Consider the following 23,479-nt stretch of genomic DNA (forward strand, 5'->3'; position numbering starts at 1 on the left):
GGGGGGGTGTATGACTTATAATTCACATGAAATTTCCTGCGAATTTCATAAATTTTGTCACAAAAATATTTGGATCTGGGAGACACTGTTGGTTTTTCACAAAAACTCACCCTTTTTTGTGTTGGTTTTTCAGAATTAATTAATTTCTGTTTTGATTGACTTTGGCGATTTCTAACAAAATCGATAAATGTCGTACATTCGAATAGGGACTTTTTATTTAATGCCACCGCACAGGCTGCATTGTCAAGGAAATTAAATTTCTTGATGAATAAACGTATCATTCCATCCAATCCGACATTTGGAATAACCGCCCTATATAAACGTTCAAAAACGGACATAAATGAGAACGTACTCTCATTCTGTTCAATTTGTAATTCCTTCAACATCTCATAGTTTGGATCAGATTCATTCCTTGTACAGAATATGAGATTTTTCAGCCTTATGATGTCGTTATCATTTGAACAATCAAATGTCTCATTGCCAGAAGACTTTTTTAATGCCAATTGTCTAAAGAAATGCTGAGGTAACCACATACGGAATAACTGATTCGTCTCACTATTGGTTAAATTAAATTTCTCGATGGAACTTTCAAATATCTCTGAGTTTCTGCAAACATGTATTTTAGGATTATATGCGGGAATTAATTTGCATATGTTCAATAAATTTTTTCTAAGTGTAATCCCTAACTTAGCCTGTTCTATTTTTAGAAACTGATCGTCGCCATTTTCTCTCTCCACGTGTCCTGTCTGCACGTCTCCCACTCTGGCTCCTCCCCCTCCTGGCTTCTCTACGTCATTTCCTGCGTCTTTCCCAGTGTCCTGAAAATGACCTCGATTACGTAGCACATGTCTGCCGCCATTATCAAAATTCTGATTTACAAAATTACAGCCAACATTACAGTCAGAATTCACAATATCACTGACTGACATTCCAGGTTCTAAGCAGTCTTTGGATTTCTCTGTCACTAACTCTCCTGACCATTCAGGTTGTCTATTCCCACCATTTTTACACTTTTCTATGATTAACTTGTGAAAATCATAGACTAAATGACAGACATTTCTGATTTTCTGTTTCTCTCTATTAAAAGACCTTGCACATTCTATACGTGAATTCTCAAGTTCACACTCCCCATAAAAGCGTAACCAAATCTCTTCTACATTAGAAATATCTGGATAAGTGAACTGAAGTTTACTTTGCTTTACATATGAAGAGATAAAATCCATTTTCTTACCTGAAATGATCAGATGATCTGATGGATGATCCTGTAAGACTTGATTCACCTTGTTCAACCCGTCCAATACTTCTTATGGACTGACTCTATCTTTCTTGCTCAAAAATACGTCAAAAGTTAACTTCTGTGGCTTTATAAAGTCTTTAAAGTTCATTAAAAAAAAACATTCATGCAACTTGACTCATACGTATTTCCTAGGTTCTGCGTGATTTTTTATAAATTGTCGATTCCTGATCCTTTGCAGGAGATATTTAAAATACTTATGACTTTGATAACTTCGACCCCCCTTATGCAAAGTGAAGGAACAACAAAAACGTAAAAAATTACGAATGGGTGGCTCACCAAATGTTAAAAAATATACTCTTAAATATATTTTTCTTCAAATACGTAAAGCCGCATGAAAGAAAGAACTTCCAAAGATGTAAAAAATAAATGTATTTTATCTATTTAAAAATGGTTGCCAAGATTCAGTTACAGAAAGGAAAAAATAATATACTTTGATAGCTTACGCAAAAATAAGAGTTCATTTAGTCCATAATGATCAATGGGAAGTCTTTACCCATCTTTCTTTGACTCCTGAACGGCAATGCTGGGGATGTCATCTCTTAGCCTGGACAACGTGTCATATCTTGCAGCACTGGCGTCTTCTCACAGCAGGCAGTGTGGAGAGCGAACAGTAGCCCCCTCCATCGTGCATTATATACCAGCTGTTCAAACCATATAGGGCATTCTAGTGTAACACAGTTGAATATAGTTCCATATTACGTAACCTTCTGGAAACTTCGGAAAGCTTCGGGAAGGATTTAAATATATCCCTCCATGCTCAGCACTCAAGTATATTCAATATGGGCATATTTACCCTTATAAACTTTATTAATAACCTATGCCCTCCAACATAAACAGAACTATGAACGTATATGTCTTACTATGAAATATTTGATAACTTGATGTATTAATTTCAATCATTTTACAGTAGCGAATAGTAACAATTATACTCGCTCTTCATTAGTCTATTTCACAGACTGATATGTTACGTTTATCTTGATTGCTATTATCAACCAATCAAGTTTTCACTGCAATTAAAGAGTGGCAGATTTAATTAATCTTTTATTGACTAAGGAGTGGCATTTTATCTCCAGTACCCACACTATTTTGACAGAGTGATGTGTATCCAACATTATTATTACTTAGGGGCACTTTGCACACTACGACATCGCAAGCCGATGCTGCGATGCCGTGCGCGATAGTCCCCGCCCCCGTCGCAGCTGCGATATCATGATGATAGCTGGCGTAGCGAACATTATCGCTACGCCAGCTTCACATGCACTCACCTGCCCTGCGACGTCGCTCTGGCCAGCGACCCGCCTCCTTATTAAGGGGGCAGGTCGTGCGGCGTCATAGCGACGTCACACGGTAGGCGGCCAATAGAAGTGGAGGGGCGGAGATGAGCGGGACGTAAACATCCCGCCCACCTCCTTCATTCCACATAGCTGGCGTGAGCCGCAGGACGCAGGTAGGAGATGTTCCTCGCTCCTGCGGCTTCACACACAGCGATGTGTGCTGCCGCTGGAACGAGGAACAACGTTGTAACTTCGGTCATTTCCAAATCATGGAAATGACAGACGCTACACCGGTGATACGATTACGACGCTTTTGCACTCGTTAATCGTATCAAAAAGGCTTTACACACTACGATATCGCCTGCGACGCCGGATGTGCGTCACTTTCAATTTGACCCCACTGACATCGCACCTGTGATTTCGTAGTGTGCAAAGTGCCCCTTAGTTTACTGGTTGCAGCAGGTGTGACACAAGCAGAATTTTTAGATGCAGTATCAATCAGAGCTGAGAATGCTAACTACACCCACACCAGGCTCTCACTAGCTGTAGTCCAAGCAATGATGAGGTCCTTGTGCTAAAACTATCATTGTGAGTAAATAAATGGCACAATGCTTAATCAGTGCCAGCAGCGGGTGCTGCTCGGATCCGGACCTATGGTACGACTCGAGGAATTCTCTGGACCCGGGGGTTGCGCGGACACTCCGAATAAAAGGGGACGTATTTATACGGGATTGGTTGTAAAATGTCTGTGATGCCACCCACGGTGTGTGGTGAGGTGTAGCACCACCGCTGCCGTTGCGGTGGCTCCCGGGGACGTTGGGCTTGCAGCTGGATGTTAACTCCTCCACGGGTAGGGATGGATGTCCTAGGGCCCAGTGTCTCTATGCTGAGGATGGTGATTGCAGGGGCCGGCGCACCCGGTCAGGCCGGGGGTGTTACTCACGATCGAATAAAGCACACAAGTCCTGTGGTAAACCAAGGTGATGGTGGCTGGCTGCCGCAGACGGGTGTTTCAGGTCCAACACCCGGACTAGTAGTCAATGCCTTTCTCCTCTGCACTTCGTGTTGCTCTAAGATAGACTTCCCGGTGTGTAACACGGGGAGTCCGCTCCCGTCTGACGCTGACCCCTGGGATCTACGGGCCATGGCGGTTGCCCTATCCCTCTCTGTGGGTGGTTGTCTACTTTTTGGGACTTAAGTTGGGACAGGACCTAAAATCCTGCCCTCAATTGGTTAATTGGCTAGGTCGTTGGTGCCAGTCCTGGCTTCAGGGTCCAAGTACCCTCTCTGTGCACAGTTTCCGGGTCGGTTCTCCGGTGTCGGCACCGGCGGCCTACAACCCTGTCCTGGTCCACCTCGGATCCCCGGCAGCCATCTTCCCATCTCCTGCTGGCACTGGCTACTGTCTGCCACCTAGCCAAGGTGTTAGGGCTCCAACCCTGGCACCTGTCAGCTTGCAGTTCAGGCCTTGACTGCCTGAGCTCGCCTCCTCCACTCCACTTTGAACTTGACTCTAGACTTATCTGACTGTTTTTCCCGCCCCGGGTTCTCCAGATCCCTAGGTGGGCGTTCCCTTACCACCTGGTCCCGCCCACTGGTGTGCCTGTCCTTCCCTGAGGGGGGTGACTAGGGTTTCAGGTCGGCTGATTTATCCCTTTGTGGGATGGGTGTTATGTGTACCTCTACCTGGCTTTCCAGGGCGTTACAGACACATCACTGTTATCTGTGTTTTAAACTCTAAAGGGCCATTTACACGCTGCGACATCGCTAACGATATATCGTCGGGATCACGGTTTTTGTGATGCACATCCAGCGTTGTTAGCGACATCACAGTGTGTGATACCTAGGAGCGACCTTAAATGATCGCAAAAGAGTTAAAAATCATTGGTCTGTAACACGTCGTTCATTTACCAAAAGTCGTTGTATGGTCAGTAGCAAGGTTCTTCGTCGTTCCTGCGGTACCACACATCGCTACATGTGACTCCGCAGGAATGACGAACATCTCCTTACCTGCCGTCCACCGGCAATGAGGAAGGAAGGAGGTGGGCGACATGTTCCGGCTGCTCATCTCCTCCCCTCCTCTGCTATTGGGCGGCCGCTTAATGACGCCGCAGTGACGTCGCTATGACGCCAAATGCATCTCCCCCTTGAAGGAGGGATTGTTCGACGGTCACAGCGACGTCGCTAAAAAGGTATGTGCGTGTGACGCTGCCATAGCGATAATGTTCGATACGGCAGCGATCACCAAATGTCGCACGAACGACGGGGCGGGTGCTATTGCGCATGACATCGCTAGCTATCAATAGCGATGTCGCAGCGTGTAAAGCACCCTTAAGGGTCCCATTACACGTAGCGACGGACCAGCGATCTGAACAGTGATCTGACCTGGCAGGGATCGCTGGAACGTCGCTACATGGTCGCTGGTGAGCTGTCAATCTGGCAAATCTCCACAGCGATCAGAAATCAGCGACCCGTGTAATGACGACTCCCTGCACACTCAGAACCGATGCTCGTTGGTCTCCTGCCGTCAAACACGCCGATGCGTGCAGCACAGCGGGAGACTAACGAGTAAAAAATGGTCCTGATCGTTTTGTCATGATAAGTGACCTCACAGCAGGGGCCCACTTGCTGCTGCTTTTCACACACAGCGAGATTGCTAGTGAGGTCGCTGATACGTCAAAACCTGTGACATTTTAGCGATCTCGCTGTGTTTGACGGGGGCTTAACTCATGCTGTCTTCAGATTACATAGTAAAAACCTGCTGACAGATTCCCTTTAAAGAACCTTCCATATCTATAGTCAGATGAAAAATAATGTCTTATTTTATTTCCAGGTAGATATCCCAAAATTTGTTATTGACTTGAAAACACAGGCATGCCTGGTAAGTAAACTAAATGTTGATATATGATATAATATTTAAATATAAGAAATGTTCACAGCATTAGTTTGATATGATTTCATAAGATATTCTGTGTTACATTTCTGGTGTTGGAACTTACATTTCTATTACTGATGTATGGGTAGATTAGTGGTACATTTTGCTTAGAGGTAAATATAGGCTTAACAATATGGGAACTGAACTTGCTAAATAGTTTTTCCCATCTTAGGACCACTTTACACGCTGCAACATCGCTAGCATTTGCTGGCGATGTCAAGCGCGATAGCACCCGCCCCCGTCGTACGGCCGATATGTGGTGATCGCTGCCGTAGTGAACATTATCGCTATGGCAGCGTCACACGCACATACCTGCCTAGCGACGTCGCTGTGACTGCCGGCCAATAGAAGCGGAGGGACGGAGATGAGCGGGACGTAACATCCCGCCCACCTCCTTCCTTCCTCATTGCCGGCGGCCGCAGGTAAGGTGAGGTTCCTCGTTCCTGCGGTGTCACACAAAGTGATGTGTGCTGCCGCAGGAACGACGAACAACATCGTACCTGCAGCTGCAACAATAATTGGGACTGGACCCCATGTCATTGATTAGCGATTTTGAACGTTTTTGCAACGATTCAAAATCGCTCATAGGTGTCACTTGCAACGACATCGCTAACACAGCCGGATGTGCGTCACAAATTCCGTGACCCCAATGACATCGCTTTAGCGATGTCGTAGCGTGTAAAGCGGCCCTTAGGCATTAAAGAGAAACTGTCAGCACGATGTTGTAATGTGAAGTAAAGAAATGGCTTTAATGGAGATGGAATATTGATTAAATTTATACCCTTGGAGAAGAAATCCACTTTGTTGTTCTTCTTTAAGTACAAGAAGTTTGTTTTTGAAGAAGAATAAGGCTATGTGCGCACGTTGCGTACATTACTGCAGAAATTTCTGCAGCGATCTGAAGAGCACATGTGCGCTGCAGAAATGTCCGTAGTGAAAAAAAAAAAAGCCGATTCCATGCGCTCTGCCTGCAGCTCCTGCCATAGACAGAGCAGAAGCTGCCGGCAAAGCGCACGGAAGAAGTGACATGTCACTTTTTAGAACGCAGCGCTTCGGCAGTAGCCGAAGCGCTGTGCTCTAAAACGCCACGTGCGCACGGCCCCTGCACAATCTCCGTAGACTGTGCAGGGGACGCAGGACGCATGCAGTTACGCTGCGCTACAAAGCGCAGCGTAACTGCATGTATTTAAGCAACATGCGCACATAGCCTTAAGCGGGCTTTACACGCTACGACATCGCTAATGCGGAGTCGTTGGGGTCACGGAATTCGTGACGCACATCCGGCCGCATTAGCGATGCCGTTGCGTGTGACATCGATTAGCGATTTTGCATCGTTGCAAAACAGTGAAAAATCGCTAATCGGCGACACGGGGGTCCATTCCCAATTATCGTTACTTCAGCAGTAACGAGGTTGTTCCTCGTTCCTGCGGCATCACACATCGCTGCGTGTGACGCCGCAGGAGCGAGGAAGCTCTCCCTACCTGCCTCCCGGCCGCTATGCGGAAGGAAGGAGGTGGGCGGGATGTTACGTCCCGCTCATCTCCGCCCCTCCGCTGCGATTGGGCGGCGGTTCAGTGACGTCGCTGTGACGCCGCACGGACCGCCCCCTTAGAAAGGAGGCGGTTCGCCGGTCACAGCGACGTCGCCGGACAGGTAAGTATGTGTGACGGCTCTGGGCGATGTTGTGCGCCACGGGCAGCGATATGCCCGTGTCGCGCAACAGATGGGGGCGGGTACGCACACTAGCGATATCGGGACCGATATCGCAGTGTGTAAAGTAGCCTTACTTTACACACTGCGATATCGGTCCCGATATCGCTAGTGTGCGTACCCGCCCCCATCTGTTGCGCGACACGGGCATATCGCTGCCCGTGGCGCACAACATCGCCCAGAGCCGTCACACATACTTACCTGTCCGGCGACGTCGCTGTGACCGGCGAACCGCCTCCTTTCTAAGGGGGCGGTCCGTGCGGCGTCACAGCGACGTCACTGAACCGCCGCCCAATCGCAGCGGAGGGGCGGAGATGAGCGGGACGTAACATCCCGCCCACCTCCTTCCTTCCGCATAGCGGCCGGGAGGCAGGTAGGGAGAGCTTCCTCGCTCCTGCGGCGTCACACGCAGCGATGTGTGATGCCGCAGGAACGAGGAACAACCTCGTTACTGCTGAAGTAACGATAATTGGGAATGGACCCCCGTGTCGCCGATTAGCGATTTTTCACTGTTTTGCAACGATGCAAAATCGCTAATCGATGTCACACGCAACGGCATCGCTAATGCGGCCGGATGTGCGTCACGAATTCCGTGACCCCAACGACTCCGCATTAGCGATGTCGTAGCGTGTAAAGCCCGCTTAAGTCTTTGAAGTTTTCTGCTAAATTGATATCAGTGCAGAGTAGCTAGAATGTACACTGGGTCTTCTCCTCCCTGTTTGTGATTCCCAGCCTCTTCCGGTCTGTGAAAGACAGATCACTGCTGATATCCCAAACAGAAGAAGCAAGTCATTCGCAGACTGGAGGCAGTCAGAGTGGCCGGGGAATCACATAGTGTAGAGTCCGGCTCCTGTGCACCGAACTCTGATTAGCAAAAAACTTCAAATGGTGATAAAAGAACAACAAGAGTCAATGCAATCTGCATTACAGCGCCTTTACAGCCAGGTCTTTACATTACCATATCCTGCTGACAGGTTCCCTTTAATGGCATATCTACAGGACATGTGTCCTGTAGGATCATTCTCTAGTGTAGATGTTCCCAACTGGTTGCCGCTATGAACTTAGAGTTGGTCACTAGGGTTGAGCAAATGTATTTGCCACTATTCGGTATCTAACAGATAATGGGGTATTCAAGGTATTCGCTATCCGACGGCTAATATGGTATTTGCTCCGATACTTTCATTTTCATTTCTGACTTCCTGGCGACATTTTTCAGCCAATGAACACATCTGATGTTGTTTGCCTTCACAGTAACGCCGCAGCCATCTTTGTTGTGTTGTTACTGTGATCGGCATAGCCGCACAGCGTCATAGGGGCTATATAAGCCAGCGACCATTTTGTGAACACACAGCCATATGGAGCTGGCAATGTTGATAGACTGTATTGTGTGCGGGACAGCGTTCTTAGATACAACTAATAAATAGTCCTTGTAAGGGCTGAACACAGTGTCCAGTAGCTGCTAGCAGCTCTATAAATCGCTTTTTTGACAAACAAAAGGCAGGTCTTTCGGTCTCTCTCTGTCTGTCTCTCCCTCTCCCCCCCTCTCTCATACTCACCGATCACCGAAACGGCACTTCACGGCTGTCACACTGCTCTGGCGGCTTCTCCTCTTTTGAAAATGCCGGCCGCTCATTATTCCATCTCGTATTCCCTTCTTCCTCCGCCCACCGGCGCCTATGATTGGTTGCAGTCGACACGCCGCCACGCTGAGTGACAGCTGTCTCACTGCAACCAATCACAGCCGCTGGTGGGCGGGTCTATATAGTGCAGTAAAATAAATAAATAATTAAAAAAAAACGGCTTGTGGTCCTCCCAAATTTTTATACCAACCAAGATAAAGCCACACGGCTGAAGGCTGGTATTCTCAGGATGAGGAGCCCCATGTTATGGGGAGCCCCCTAGCCCCATAATATCAGCCAGCAGCCACCCGGAATTGCCGCATCCATTAGATGCAACAGTCCCGGGACTCTACCCGGGTCTTCCCGAATTGCCCTGGTGCGGTGGCAATCGGGGCAATAAAGAGTTAATGGCAGCCCATAGCTGCCACTAAGTCCTAGGTTAATCATGGCAGGTGTCTATGAGACACCTCCAATGATTAACCTGTAAGTGAAAGTAAATAAACACATACAGAAGAAAAAATCCTTTATTTGGATTAAAAGAAGGAAAAAAACCCCACCCTCTTTCACCACTTTATTAAAATCCCCAAATTCCCCTCCAGGTCCAGCGTAATCCTCACGAGGTACGGTGACGCATCCAGCTCTGCTACATGAAGCTGACAGGAGCAGTCATACAACACCGCCGCTCTCTGTCAGCTCCACGGAGCAACTGAAGTGAGTCACGTGATCAGCGGTGCCGTCACTCAGGTGATCCGCTGCCACAGCTCTCAGGTGGAGGACTCCAGCTGGCCGCGGGTCACCTGAGTGACGGCACTGCTGATCGCGCGGCTTACTTGTAGTCCCCAGTGAGTCCTTCACCTGTGATCGTAAATCAGGCCGCGGCACACAGACAGAGCTGCGTGATGACAATGAAGTCGGGTGAAGTTCATTCGAGTTCATTCTGATCGCACGGCTCTGTCTCGCAGCCAGCCATACTCTATGCTCTGCTTGCTGTCAATAAATAGAAACAATCCCCATCATCTCTGCTTGCTGTCAATAAATAGAAACATTCCCCATCATCTCTGCTTGCTGTCAGTGAATGGAAACATTCCCCCATCATCTCTGCTTGCTGTCATTGAATGGAAACATTCCCCAACACGTCTGCTTGCTGTCAGTGAATGGAAACATTCCCCAACATGTCAGCTTGCTGTCAGTGAATGGAAACATTCACCACCATCTCTGCTTGCTGTCAGTGAGTGGAAACATTCCCCATCATCTCTACTTGCTGTCATTGAATGGAAACATTCCCCAACACGCTCTGTCTCGCAGCCAGCCATCCTCTATGCTCTGCTTGCTGTCAATAAATAGAAACATTCCCCATCATCTCTGCTTGCTGTCAATAAATTGAAACATTTCCCATCATCTCTGCTTGCTGTTATTGAATGGAAACATTCCCCACCATTTCTGCTTGCTGTCAGTGAGTGGAAACATTCCCGATCAGCGTTTTGAATGCATTTTTGACAGTGCGGTCCCACTCGGCTCTGCTACATTCCCATACAGCATGGCTGGCTGCGAGACAGAGCCGCACGATCAGGATGAACTCGGATGAACTTCACTCGACTTCATTGCCATCGTGCGGCTCTGTGTGCCGCGGCCTGATTTGCGATCACAGGTGAAGGACTCACCGGTGACCGCAAATCCCCTGAGTGACTGAAGTAAGTCACGCGATCAACGGTGCCGTCACTCAGGTGACCCACGGCCAGCTGGAGTCCTCCACCTGAGAGCTGTGGCAGTGGGTCACCTGAGTGACGTTACCGCTGATCACGCGACTCACTTCAGTTGCTCCGTGGAGCTTACAGAGAGTGGCAGTGTTGTACGGCCGCTCCTCTCAGCTTCATGTAGTAGAGCTGATTGCGTCGTGGGACTTCGTGAGGATTATGACAGACCTGGAGGGGTATTTGGGGATTTTAATAAAGTGGTAAAAGAGGGTGGTTTTTTTCGTCTTTTATTCCAAATAATGGATTTTTTCGGGTGCATGTGTTTATTTACTTTCACTTACAGGCTAATCATTGGGGGTGTCTCATAGACACCTGCCATGATTAACCTAGGACTTAGTGGCAGCTATGGGCTGCCATTACCTCCTGATTACCCCGATTGCCACCGCACCAGAGCAATTCGGGATGAGCCGGGTAGAGTCCCGGGACTGTCGCATCTAATGGATGCGGTAATTCCGGGCGGCTGCTGGCTGATATTTTTAGGCTGGGTGGCTCCCCATAACGTGGGGCTCCCTATACTGAAAATACCAGCCTTCAGCCGTGTGGCTTTATCTTGGCTGGTATCAAAATTTGGGGGGACGCATGCCTTTTTTTTAAATATTTATTTATTTTAATGCACTACATAGACCCGCCCTCCGGCGGCTGTGATTGGTTGCAGTGAGACAGCTGTCCCTCAGGGTGGGGGCGCATCTGAATGCAACCAATCAAAGGCGCCGGTGGGCAGGGAAAGCAGGGAATACAAGATGAAATAATGAGCGGCTGGCATTTTAAAAAGCTGGAGAAGCCACCAGAGCAGTGTGTCAGCTGTGCAGTGCTGCGCCGCTGATCGGTCAGTGATCGGTGAGTATGAGAGAGAGGGGAAGAGGGAGAGACAGACAGAGAGAGAGACCAAAAGACCTGTCTTCTGTTTGTCAAAAAAGCGATTACTTTGGTTTGAGAGCTGTTCTGGCGACTAAGTAAACGCCACATGCTGCTCTGAGCACGTTATTTCAAGACACCAGAAATGCAGTTATGCACCTTCTACAGGCTGTGCCCATACTGTTTCTGCCTTTTCCCATCCATTTCAGCCTTTTCCTCAGTCACCACAGCTCGCCCTTAGGTCCAACGTGAAATGATTCGAGTTTCCCATAGATTTACATTGTCGAATAGTGCCGACCTATTCGTCAGATATTTGTCGAATCGGATATTTTGGTATTCGATCATCCCTATTGGTCACTCATGCTCAGCTCTTTCCATTCACCAACAAGAGATGGGATTCACATCTATAAGACATACATGCCAACGGAGTTTACATTATTTTGGCTTAGAGCTGAATGCTTATGGTAGGAATTTTTTTATACTATGCATAAGTCTCCATCATTTTTAATAAATTTCATATTTTTATGATACTTTCTAAGGGATATAACAAAGACATTGTTCTTGAGGATCTGAAAAATATTGTGGTAAGATGGTTTTACTTAAAATATTTACTTTTATAATGTCCTACCTAATATTTGGCAGAAAATTGTTATTAGTTGGATATTTAAACTTATTATTATTATTATTATTATTATAAACAAAATTGTTACATTTTCCCAGTTAAAGGTATTTTCCAAGAATGTGACACATACTCTGCCATCATGTTGTTGAAACGCTGCTTCCTGCAAAGGCTACTTTCACACTTGCGTTGGACGGCTTCCGTTGCTATCCGCAGCCTTCAGGAATTACGGTAACCATTGCAGGAAACCATTATATTCCTCATAGACTTCTATTAGCTACGGATAGCAACGGATGGTCTTGCATTGCATCCGCGGATGGAACGCTGCATATAGCGTTTTTCTGCACTTCAAAAAAACTCAACCTGCAGGATTCTGTCGGCGTCCGTTGTTTTTATAATGGACGCCTATAGTGGCGGATTCCGTTAGAATCCGTCATTTGACGGATTCCGTTAACGCATCCGTCTTTACACAACTGCGCATGCTCAGATGTGTAAAGTCAAGGAAAAAAACCTATAAAAGGATTGCGTTATTTTGTACGATCCGTAGCATCCGTTGTGCCACTATATGCAACGCATTCGTTGCATCCGTCACACAATGCAATGCTACGGATCTCATCCAACGCAAGTGTGAAACTAGCCTAATACGGACAATATCAGTCGTTGGTGCTGGATGTTGTAGTATGCTGAGGAAGTTTTTCCATATTTCAGCAAGGCTAATCCTCCCTTTTGAGGTGGTGCTGATGCCACAGCTGCATTGGTGACTTCCTCCTCTGCCTTGTGCTTCCACTGAGCTCCGCTGTTAGGTGGGAACATCATCAGTAATGTGTCTACTAGTGTGCCCTTGTATTCCCACATTTTCCTATCATGCTCCAGTAAAGGAAATAAGGATGACATGTTGTCCTTGCATTCGGGATCCAGCAGGGTGGCCACACAGTAATCAGCACTGGTAACAATTCGGACAACTCAGTGGTCGTTGCACAGGCAACGAGCATGTATTCATCATGGAAGTCTCGGTTCAAGCTTCTAGTTTGGTTGCTGAGCAAAGTTTGTTGAAAGGCTGCATCGCCACCAAACAACAAGGTTTTCAGCTGTGGGCACATTCTTAGTCATCACAACCATGCTAAAGGCCGCTTTACACACTGCGATATCAGTACCGATATCACCAGCGTGTGTACCCGCCCCCATCGGTTGTGCGACACGGGCAAATCTCTGCCCGTGTCGCACAACATCGTCCGGACCCGTCACACTACTTACCTTACCTGCGACGTTGCTGTGACCGGCGAACCGCCTCCTTTCTAAGGGGGCAATTCATTCAGCGTCACAGCAACATCACAGCAGCGTCACTGAACCACCGCCCAATAGAAGCGGAGGGGCGGAAATGAGCGGGACGAACATTCCGCCCACCTCCTTTCTTCCGCATTGTGGCCGGGAGGCAGGTAAGGAGAGCTTCCTCGTTCCTGCGGTTTCACACGGAGCGATGTGTGCTGCCGCAGGAACGAGGAACAACTTCGCTACTGCTGCAGTAACGATATTTGAGAATGGACCCCCATGTCACCAATGAGCGATTTTGCACGTTTCTGCGACGATGCAAAATCGCTCATAGGTGTCACACGCAACGGCATCGCTAAAGCGACCGGATGTGCGTCACAAATTCCGTGACCCCAACGAGATCACTTGAGCGATGTCGTAGCGTGTAAAGCCCGCTTAAGTGTTAGCATGGCTGTGATTGGCCACCATGTGACCCGGTTTCTATAACCAAAGGATCACGTGTGGCACTGCCATTGTGCTCTGAAAATAGGCTCTATGGTGGTACACTACATCAGGCTCTGTGGTAGCACTCTGTAAAAATGATCTGTGGGGGTACTCTTTAAACTGGCTCTGTTGAGGCATTCTGAAAACACGCCCTGTGAGAGCACTCTGCATATAAGCAGTGTAATACTGTGCTGGGCCCTCTCTCTCTGTATACAGGCCATTTAATATTCTACACATTTTTGGGGTGTAAAGAATGAAGAGCGCACCAAATAGGAGATGTGGATGTGGCCATGGTGCTGCTGGTGGCAGAGGTGGTGGAGCTGCTGTAGGGAGAGGACGTGGGGTCAATCTTTGCCTGCTACACACCCAAATGAAACACTTTTCTCTGGTTTTGTAGGCCTGAGTACTTCTTTATAAATGGTGATACCAGAATAAGTATAGGCTGTTTTAGATTGGGTGGCTGAGAGTGCCTCTAGTTCTATCACTTTGTCTTCCACCCTGGCCGATACTGAAAATGCAAAGTTTACACCTGTGGCCCATGGACATCTGTATCACCCCCTTTCAAATCAGCCAAGCAGTTTGAGCCCCAATTCATGCAGAAGTTACTTCTGCTTTTTGATGACTCTGCTGGCTGAAGTTCCCTGGGCCACCCACCTGGACCTGTCCCTGAAGTGGAAGCGATTGACTGCACTGATGCTCAACCACTCGCTCTGTTTGAGAATGAGGACATGGAAGGGCTAGTGCATATGGTCAACTGACCACTCAGCAAATTTCTGATGATGATGACGAAACACAGGTGCCAACTCCTGAGGTTTTCTACAATGTGCAGACTGTCAAGGAGGGCAGGGGAGAAGAGTAGGTGGAAGATTATGCGGGAGATGATGAGGTCCTGGACCCCATATAAAGTCAAGGCCATCCAACTGATATCTGCAGTTCGGAGGAAGAGGTAGTGGTCACACTGCCCCAGTTGCACAGCATACGAGGGAGCAGGGTGCAAAAGCACAGTGGCTGGCAACTAGCCAGTATGTTGGCTGTTAATGCCCACAGTTCCTACGAACTGAGCACACCAAACCCAGCTCTAAGGAGCTTCCTGGCATGGTGTTTCTTAAGGCAATGTGCTGACGATGAGACACAAGTGGTTTTTATGCTGTGCTATTAGAGCCTGAAGGGAGGCTTAAATGTTCTTAACCTGAGCACCAACTCCATGATGAGGCATCTGAATTCAAATCATGGGCTGCAGTGAAGTACACTCCTGAAAAACTAGGGAAGATTTGAGGCTCTTCCTACTCCCTCTTCTGCTGTGGTCTCGATCTCTTCCTTCTGCTCCCGAACAACAGGTCCACCTAGTTCCCCACACAAAGCACCACCACAACAGTGCTACCGAGCATCTCCACACCGTCCCATGGAAGCATTCAGATGTCCATGTCGCGGGCGGGAGGAGGGTGTCAGCACACCGCGCTCACCCCTTCTGCTCGGGTCCGGCTGTTGCTCCTGGTGGCTCGAGCTGCGGGCCGGATCCCGGGGTGTCTCGAGCGACACTCCTCGCCCGTGAGTGAAAGGGGGGGTGTTTGTTGGGGTTATAGTTCGTGACACCACCCACGGTTGTGGTGATTGCACCACCGCTGCTCAGTGTGGGGGTCCCGGGGATGGTGATGGGAGCAGCCAGGTGTTGTGTTGCCCCTCCGTGGGTAGGGGTTGGTGATCCCGGGGCCCGGTGAAGAGATGTAAAGTGTAGGGCCTGGAGGGCGCAGGGACGCGGGGGCAGCGCTGTGCCTTGCGGCACTGTGGTACTCACTCAGCCTGAGACACGGACACAGTTTGTACGGTAAACCAACGGCTGGTAGGACGGTCCCACAGACGGCTGCACCTGCACTCCCGGTAGGTGACGGTGACGTCTCTCTTCCTTGCACCTGTGTTGTCTGATGGTATCGGTGGATTCCCTCCGGTTACCCGCTCCCCGACTACAATCTGGGCCGGAGGAGCTCTACACTTTGCCCGCAGGCGCTGGCCCTGGGGAAACTGGTGCCTTGGCGGTGGCGGTGTCTCCCCGGTAATGGTCGGGCTGTTGCCGTCAATCGGGACTTGGTTGTTGGGGGATCTGCGTCCCCTTCACTGACGGATTTAGCAATTTACAGCGACTCCAAGCCTTGCTGGGATCCGAAAGCCCCTGCTCTGGTGCTGACTGCCCTTTGTATCCGCTCCAGACCACCGGGCACACAGCCAACGGGGTCCTTCCAGTAACCTCCAGACAGTCCCACTCCAGACCTTCACCGTCGTTGCCAACCTTGCTGGTTCCGTCCGGACACACAGTCACGGACCTTCAGGCTTTTCTGTCACTTTCCACTTTCTCCTTTCTACTTTCACTCTGCTGTTTTCTTTTACTCTACTTCGCTCCTCACACTTGCCCTGCCTGGGGCTATCTCCCTTTCGTCCCTCACTCGACTCCTCACTCAAGCTCTCCCTGAGCTCTTCTGCCTCTTTACTCGAGCCCTGCCTGGGCTAATCTGCCTGGTTTCCTCCCTCCTCCAGCACTGTGACCTCCTCGGTGGGCGGAGCCAACCGCCTGGCCCACCCCCTGGTGTGCATCAACAGTCTCTGGAGGAGGGCAACAAGGATTTGTGGTCTGACTGAGGTGTTCCTACCTGGGATGTGGGGTGTGGTGGTGTTGTTATCTGTGTCCCCTGGCTTGCCCAGGGCGACACATCCATCCTCCAAACATTGGAGAGAAAGAGGAAGTACCAACCTATACACCCACACCTGAGGGCCTAAGGCAAAAAGTGTTTTGGCACATGTCCTACTACCACTGAGGATTGAGGGACATATTTCTGTCCATGTTGCATCTTACTCCTACTCCGCTTCTTCCACCACCTCCTCATCCAGTCAGCGTAACACCTGCACAACCAACTTCAGCACAACCATGGGTAAACAACTGCTAGCTGTTCTGAAACTCATCTGTTTAGTGGACAAATCCCACACTGCGCAGGGGCTGTGGACGGGGATGAAACAACAGGCCGATGAGTGGTTAGTGCAGGTGAACCTCAGGGTCAGCCTCGTGGTATGCAATAATGGGTGAACTCTAGTTGCAGCTCTTGGACTAGTCGGTTTGACGCACATCCCTTGACTGGCACATGTGCTGAATTAGGTGGTGCAGAGCTTCCTGAAAAACTACCCCATGCAACATATCCACAAGGTGGAAATCTACCTTGCATACGCTAGAGAGACTGGGTGAGCAGCAGCAGGCAATAGTGGCGTTTCAGCTGTAGCACACAAAGGTGAGTCGCTCAGTGGAACACCACCTCACAACCAATGAGTGGGCCTTCATTCGGGATGTGTGTGTCTTGTTTTACTGCTTTGAGTACTCCACGAAGATGGACATCACTGGTGACGCCATCATAAGCTTTACCATCCCAGTTCTATGCCTCTTTGATAAAATGCTTCAGACGATGATGGATGAGGTGGCACTACAGGAGGAAAACTTGGAGGAAGATGGACCCCATGACAACATACAGGGATTTTCCGTTCCTTTAATTGCTAACACACTTTGCAACTAACTAACATGACGAAACACTGCATATGACTTAGGTCAAATGGTCACAGCAGCCTGTTATTAAATAATTACATAACAAACCAGGTGGCCCCAACAATGCTGCCCCATTTAAACTATTATAACATTAATACATCGATAACATACTGTGAAGTAGCGACTACCTGTGTTATAAATGGTCACTATGTATCGCAGTGGAGGAGGTCTTCTGCAATATAAAATTCATAATTGTTTACTATGGGACTTGTAGTTCCACAAGTCTTGGTGATATATTGAGAATCGGAGTCCCTTTAAGAATAGCCAGCGTGCTGGATGGATCTGGGTATTCACATACCTCCACTCAGGGGTGTGTCTAGTCTGATATAAGAGACTGTTTGTTTGGTCTCATGGTCTCTGTGTGCTTGGAAACAGTTTACCTTCTGGAGGCACCCTGCATGAAGACAATCTGGATTAGAGCTGGCTGCAATTTTCCCTGATGTTACTCTCTAGGAGGCCAGGTGTATGGATCCTGTGATCGCTCTGTGCTTAGGAAGCTGGAGTCCTTCTGGGGTTCTGGACTTACCGGAGTCAGTGTCTGACAGCAAGTCACAGTTCCTGGTTGGTGATCACAGTGAGGCAATCTTCCTAGGTGTCCGTGGAAACCCTGTTCACGCTCCAGAAAAGGTAACCTCACATAAAGAGTTGTATACAGGCCAAAGTCAGTGAGTGAACAGTGCGATACTTCCACTTGGATACCACTACTGGTATATCCAGTGCTGTGCAGACCAGGTCATACAAATTCTTGAAGGGCAGACCCAGGTTACCCAAGGTGATAGCGAGATACTGTGGGAACTGGGGCCTGCAAATTCTGCAGGTAGGCCATGGAATATACCCCTAAAAGGGTTGGCTGCCCAAAAGGGGGTGGAGTCTCAAAAGGGGTAGTTGCGCAAAAATGGGCGGAGAGCATCCCAAGTCAAAAGGGGTGGCAATTGTGCCTTTGGACTGTAGTGGGTACATATTCTGCAAGGAATGTGAATGTGTAGGACATTTAACAGACCAATGTCCCTGGGTCATTGAACAGATGGCCTGCAGCCAGGAACAATGGGGTTCATTCTTTGCATGTCCAATCTACAATATAGACTACTCGTTTAATTAGGGGGCACGACCATGTTCCATGTGGCTGGATGGAGAATGTGTGATGGGACTGATAGATCCCATTAGCTTGATGTTGTGTGTAATCCATACCTGATTGCTCTGTGCAGACTGAAAAGAAGACAGAAGTAATCAACGTGTGTGAGAACATTAAGGGTTTTCCATTGGTCACAGTCCACATTAACACGATTTAGATGGTTACCGTAAGTACCACAATGTTGGTGTACTCCCAGACTTGTGGTATTCTATGATAATTAGAAAAAATAGTCAGAGGCAAAAAAGTAAACTCACCACTCTCCACAGAAAGGGGTATTATGGAGGGATTTGTGGAAATCCACGATGCATAAGGATAAAGCAAAAAAAAATCCAGCGTCCAACGATATAAACATTCATACAAATTTTATTTCAAAAAAGTTAATTAAAACCATAGGAAAATGATATGGTAAAAAATGTGCAGAGATATCTCAAAGTAAGGCAAAATGTATCGGACAATGGTGACCTTTATCATCGCATACAGAACAGCACAAACAATTCCTATCACACATCCTGTTACTCCTCCTAGAACAACAGGCCAATCATAGAAAATTATTAAACAAAATCCACCCCTTCAATCATAGTGATAGATCAGATCATACCTACAATTCAGACCATCATGTACTTTTTGGTTTGCAACAAAAAAATCCACCAGGACTCTTTGTTCAACAGGATCCATCTCTGATGTCCACCCCTAGGGGGCATGCAAATTCTCTCAATCCCCGTCACTCTGCATAAGTCAATATTGCCATTATGAACCAAAAAAAAGTGACGGGAAGCTGAGGACCATTTAACCTGTAGTTTTTTTGTCGCATTGGATAAATGACGGCGGATCCAGTTCTTCAGAGGTCCTGAGTACAGCCGACATACTGTAAATTGCAGTCAACACAAGTGAGTAAATAAATAACAAAAGTAGAATTGCAATTGATGTAGCTCTTATTGTTATAAACTCTGCCAGTTTTCAAAGAACAAAAGGTATTTCTACAAACTACATGACATTACAACAGGTGTATACCTGGTGTCCACATCGGAAAAAACCCTTTTGTATGTAGCCAAGTTTCACTTTTGGTATTGTCATGTAAAAACAACCTCGGGGACAACATTTCTCCCAAGGAGGGTGCCTTTTTAGAAATGAAATTAATGGGATTATATAATAATTGTTTTATCTTTTTATCAAGTAAGAGACTCGGTAGATGCGTTTTAATAATATTTTTTACAGTCATATGAAAAAGTTTGAGCACCCCTATTAATGTTAACCGTTTTCTTTAGAACAATTTGGGTTTGTTCAACAGATATTTCAGTTTCATATATCTAATAACTGATGGACTGAGTAATATTTCTGGATTGAAATGAGGTTTATTGTACTAACAGAAAATGTGCAATCCGCATTTAAACAAAATTTGACCGTTGCAAAAGTATGGGAACCCTTATCAATTTCCTGATTTGAACACTCCTAACTACTTTATACTGACTTACTAAAGCACTACATTGGTTTTGTAACCTCATTGAGCTTTGAACTTCATAGGCAGGTGTATCCAATCATGAGAAAAGGTATTTAAGGTGGCCACTTGCAAGTTCTCTTATTTGAATCTCCTATGAACAGTGGCATCATGGGCTCCTCAAAACAACTCTCAAATCTGAAAAGAAAGATTATTCAACATAGTTGTTCAGGGGAAGGATACAAAAAGTTGTCTCAGAGATTTAAACTGTCACTTTCCACTGTGAGGAACATAGTAAGGAAATGGAAGAACACAGGTACAGTTCTTGTTAAGCCCAGAAGTGGCAGGCCAAGAAAAATATCAGAAAGGCAGAGAAGAAGAATGGTGAGAACAGTCAAGGACAATCCACAGACCACCTCCAAAGACCTGCAGCTTAATCTTGCTGCAGATGGTGTCAATGTGCATCAGTCAACAATACAGTGCACAAATATAACAAAAAAGAACAGAATATGGAATCATTGCTTAATCCAAACGACTAAACCCAAGTTGCAACAATATTAAACCAGAAAAAGACTGGGAATCATAGTCTACACATAAAAATGCGTCAAAAGCTGAAATCTTGCATTAAAAGTTTTTTATTTTTTCCAAGAAAATCAATTCAGCAAGATTATAAATGCATCATATTAAATAACATATATATCACATATAGGTTTAGACAGGGGGGAATCCTGACAAAAACACTAAGGTCCAATGTTGAACATGGGAAGGTTACAATATCCTGTGACACTCAGAAAAAGAAGGCCTCACATAGATAACCATCATTTTCGACATTCAGTCCACCTATCCAAGGCATAATTACTATGTGGGCGTTCAGAGTGACACTGGAAATTTAAAGTGCATGCTGCAATAGAGGTAGGGGAATTACAATAACAAATGCCAAGTGCAAAACCTAATTATCCCCTAACACAAAATGCAGTAATGCAACATATCACAAATTATTACCCATGTTCACGTGGATGCCAGCGTAGAGAACGTGCCCCGACGCGCACGTTTCGTTAGCTTCCTCGGGGGGCCGTGGTGTAATGTGTGTATCCAAGGGCGGCTGGTTTAAATGTGAGAGAGGGGAACACGTGGCGGCGCCTGATTGGACGCACGGGAGGTGTGTCCTCCCGACAGAGGCGAGCGTCATTGGGCATTCCCGGAAGTGACGAGGGTGTTTACTGTGTCGTCACACAGACACCACCGTCACGCCGTACGGAAGCCGGCAGACATCAGCATGTAGGGAAAAGAACATCGCGCATGCGTCACACCGCCACGCGCTCCCCGATACAAGGTAACACTAACAGCAGCATGTTGTAAGCATAAATAAAACGTATCAAAATATACATAACCAGAAACAGGTTCTCAATGAATCGAGTGGTCCTAAAGAGCAGTCAAGCCACTCCATTACAACCCGATCTAGGCCAGGTGAAACAAATCTCATCATACGTGTTACATGTAATATACAATAATTTCATATACCTGGGTAAAAATTGTGATCTAATTTAACCCAAGGATCTCCACTGACTGTACATATAATTAGATCTTCATGGAGACATGTAATTATGCCAAATATTAAATAACCAGGGAAATATCAAAGCACATTTTAATAGTTAATAGATACATGTATCCAGATATTGAAATCACATTTAGATCAAGTACACGTCAGGGAATCCAAGAGCAAAATCACAAAAGGATGAAAAAGAACAAGAAATCCATCCAATATAAAGGAATATTCATGTAGTCTTAATCCATTATTCATGGAAGATGGTGAATAAGATGAGATGCAGCCTGGCTGTTCCACTATTCGCCAAGAATATTAAAGGATAAATGGCAGTCCTGATTCATCAAGGAGAAACCTACGCCCAAAGAAATGAATTTTGGAAAGAAACAAAAACCTACAAAAAACACACAAAACACAGAATTAAAATGAAGCCTAGGCAACAGGAACAATCCTTAAGTCCCTAAACCAAAGTACAATAGGTCTGATGGATCAGAGAAAAGAGGCGAACGACAGTTGTTCATTTAGCCCGCCAGGGGACATAGTCCCCAGCGTGACTATCCACCTACACTCCAGGCGCGCCAAGGCTTGTTTGAAGTTACCGCCTCTTGCGCCCAGGTGGAGTTTGTCGATACCCCGAACTTTAAGAGAGGATGGATCACACTCATGATACACCCTAAAGTGTCGGGGAATGGTCTTGAGGGAGTCTAGATTGACCACATCTCTTGCAGCTATAATATCACGCACATGCTCCCGCGTGCGTATGCGGAGCTGCCTAGATGTTAAGCCTACATAGGCTAAGTTGCATCCGCATCTTGCTAGATAGATGACATAATCCGTGCTGCAAGAGATGTAATGCCTGATCCTATACTCCCTCAGACCATCAGCCGACCCAAACACAAAAGCCCTTTCTATGTTAGTGCAAGATAAACACGAACCACAGGGAAAACAGCCCCACCGTGGCTTCCCTGTGTCAAAGGGAAGAGTATCACGATGGACATAATGGCTGTGGACTAGTATATCCCTGAGGTTCTTGCTTCTTCTGGCAGTCATAAGCGGTCGATCCGGAAGGACCTTTCCCAAGGTTGGCTCAGTACGTAAAACCGACCAATGCTTGTCGAGAATACGCCTAATCTCCCCCCACTGATTATTATAAGTGGAAATAAACCTAATCACTGGAGATGAAGACTTAGATTTAAAAGAAGGGGTAAGTAGTTGGTTTCTTGGAGTAGATCTGGCTCGAGAATAGCCTTGTTTGATGTTGCGCGAGCTATATCCCCTGTTCTTGAACCGCTGGGAAAGATCTTTTGCTTGGACATCGAAAATACAGTCAGAGGAGCATATCCTTCTGAGTCTTAAAAATTGACCCGTAGGTATAGCCCTGATGGTTGAGGGCAAATGGGAGGATGTAGCATGTGAAAGACTGTTAACTGAGGTTTCTTTCCTGAAAACATCAGTTTGGATAGCTCCATCCGACTGTGCAAAAATACTAATGTCCAAAAAGTCCATAATCCTGCTATCGCTCCTGAAGGTCATCCTGACATTCCGTTTATTGGAATTTAATTCAGTAAAAAAGGAAAAAAGTTCAGGATCGGTCCCCCCCGAGATAATAAATACGTCATCAATATAACGCAACCAGCACTGCACATGGGAAGCGGCCCCAGCGCCGTCACCGAAAATCTCCCTCTCCCAATAACCGAGAAAGAGATTTGCGTATGACGGCGCGCAGGCCGCGCCCATCGCAGTACCGCGTTTCTGGAGGAAGAACCGATCCTTGAACAAAAAGAAATTATGTGTCAGGATGAACTCCAGGAGCTCAAGCACAAGATCTTGTAAATGGACATCCCAGCGGCTCGATCGCAGGTAGAATCTAGCTGCTTCAAGGCCATCATTATGTTGGATACAAGAGTAGAGGGCCTCCACATCCGCTGCTACCAAGATAGAACCAGAGTCAAGAAATATCCCGTCAATCCTCCT

The 23,479-nt window shown here is 47.0% G+C and overlaps 1 protein-coding gene across 1 annotated transcript in view; it reads left to right on the forward strand.

Moving 5' to 3' along the window:
* The window catches only part of LOC142302343 (ranaspumin-like), a 190,348-nt gene that overhangs the window by 101,051 nt on the left and 65,818 nt on the right, over nt 1-23,479 (forward strand). Inside the window, exons 7-8 of the mRNA XM_075343404.1 lie at nt 5,405-5,452; nt 11,984-12,028. Coding sequence (XP_075199519.1) covers nt 5,405-5,452; nt 11,984-12,028 — 93 coding nt within the window. The remainder of the gene's footprint in view (nt 1-5,404; nt 5,453-11,983; nt 12,029-23,479) is intronic.

This window comes from Anomaloglossus baeobatrachus, chromosome 4 (assembly GCF_048569485.1).
Source record: "Anomaloglossus baeobatrachus isolate aAnoBae1 chromosome 4, aAnoBae1.hap1, whole genome shotgun sequence".
NCBI lineage: Eukaryota > Metazoa > Chordata > Amphibia > Anura > Aromobatidae > Anomaloglossus > Anomaloglossus baeobatrachus.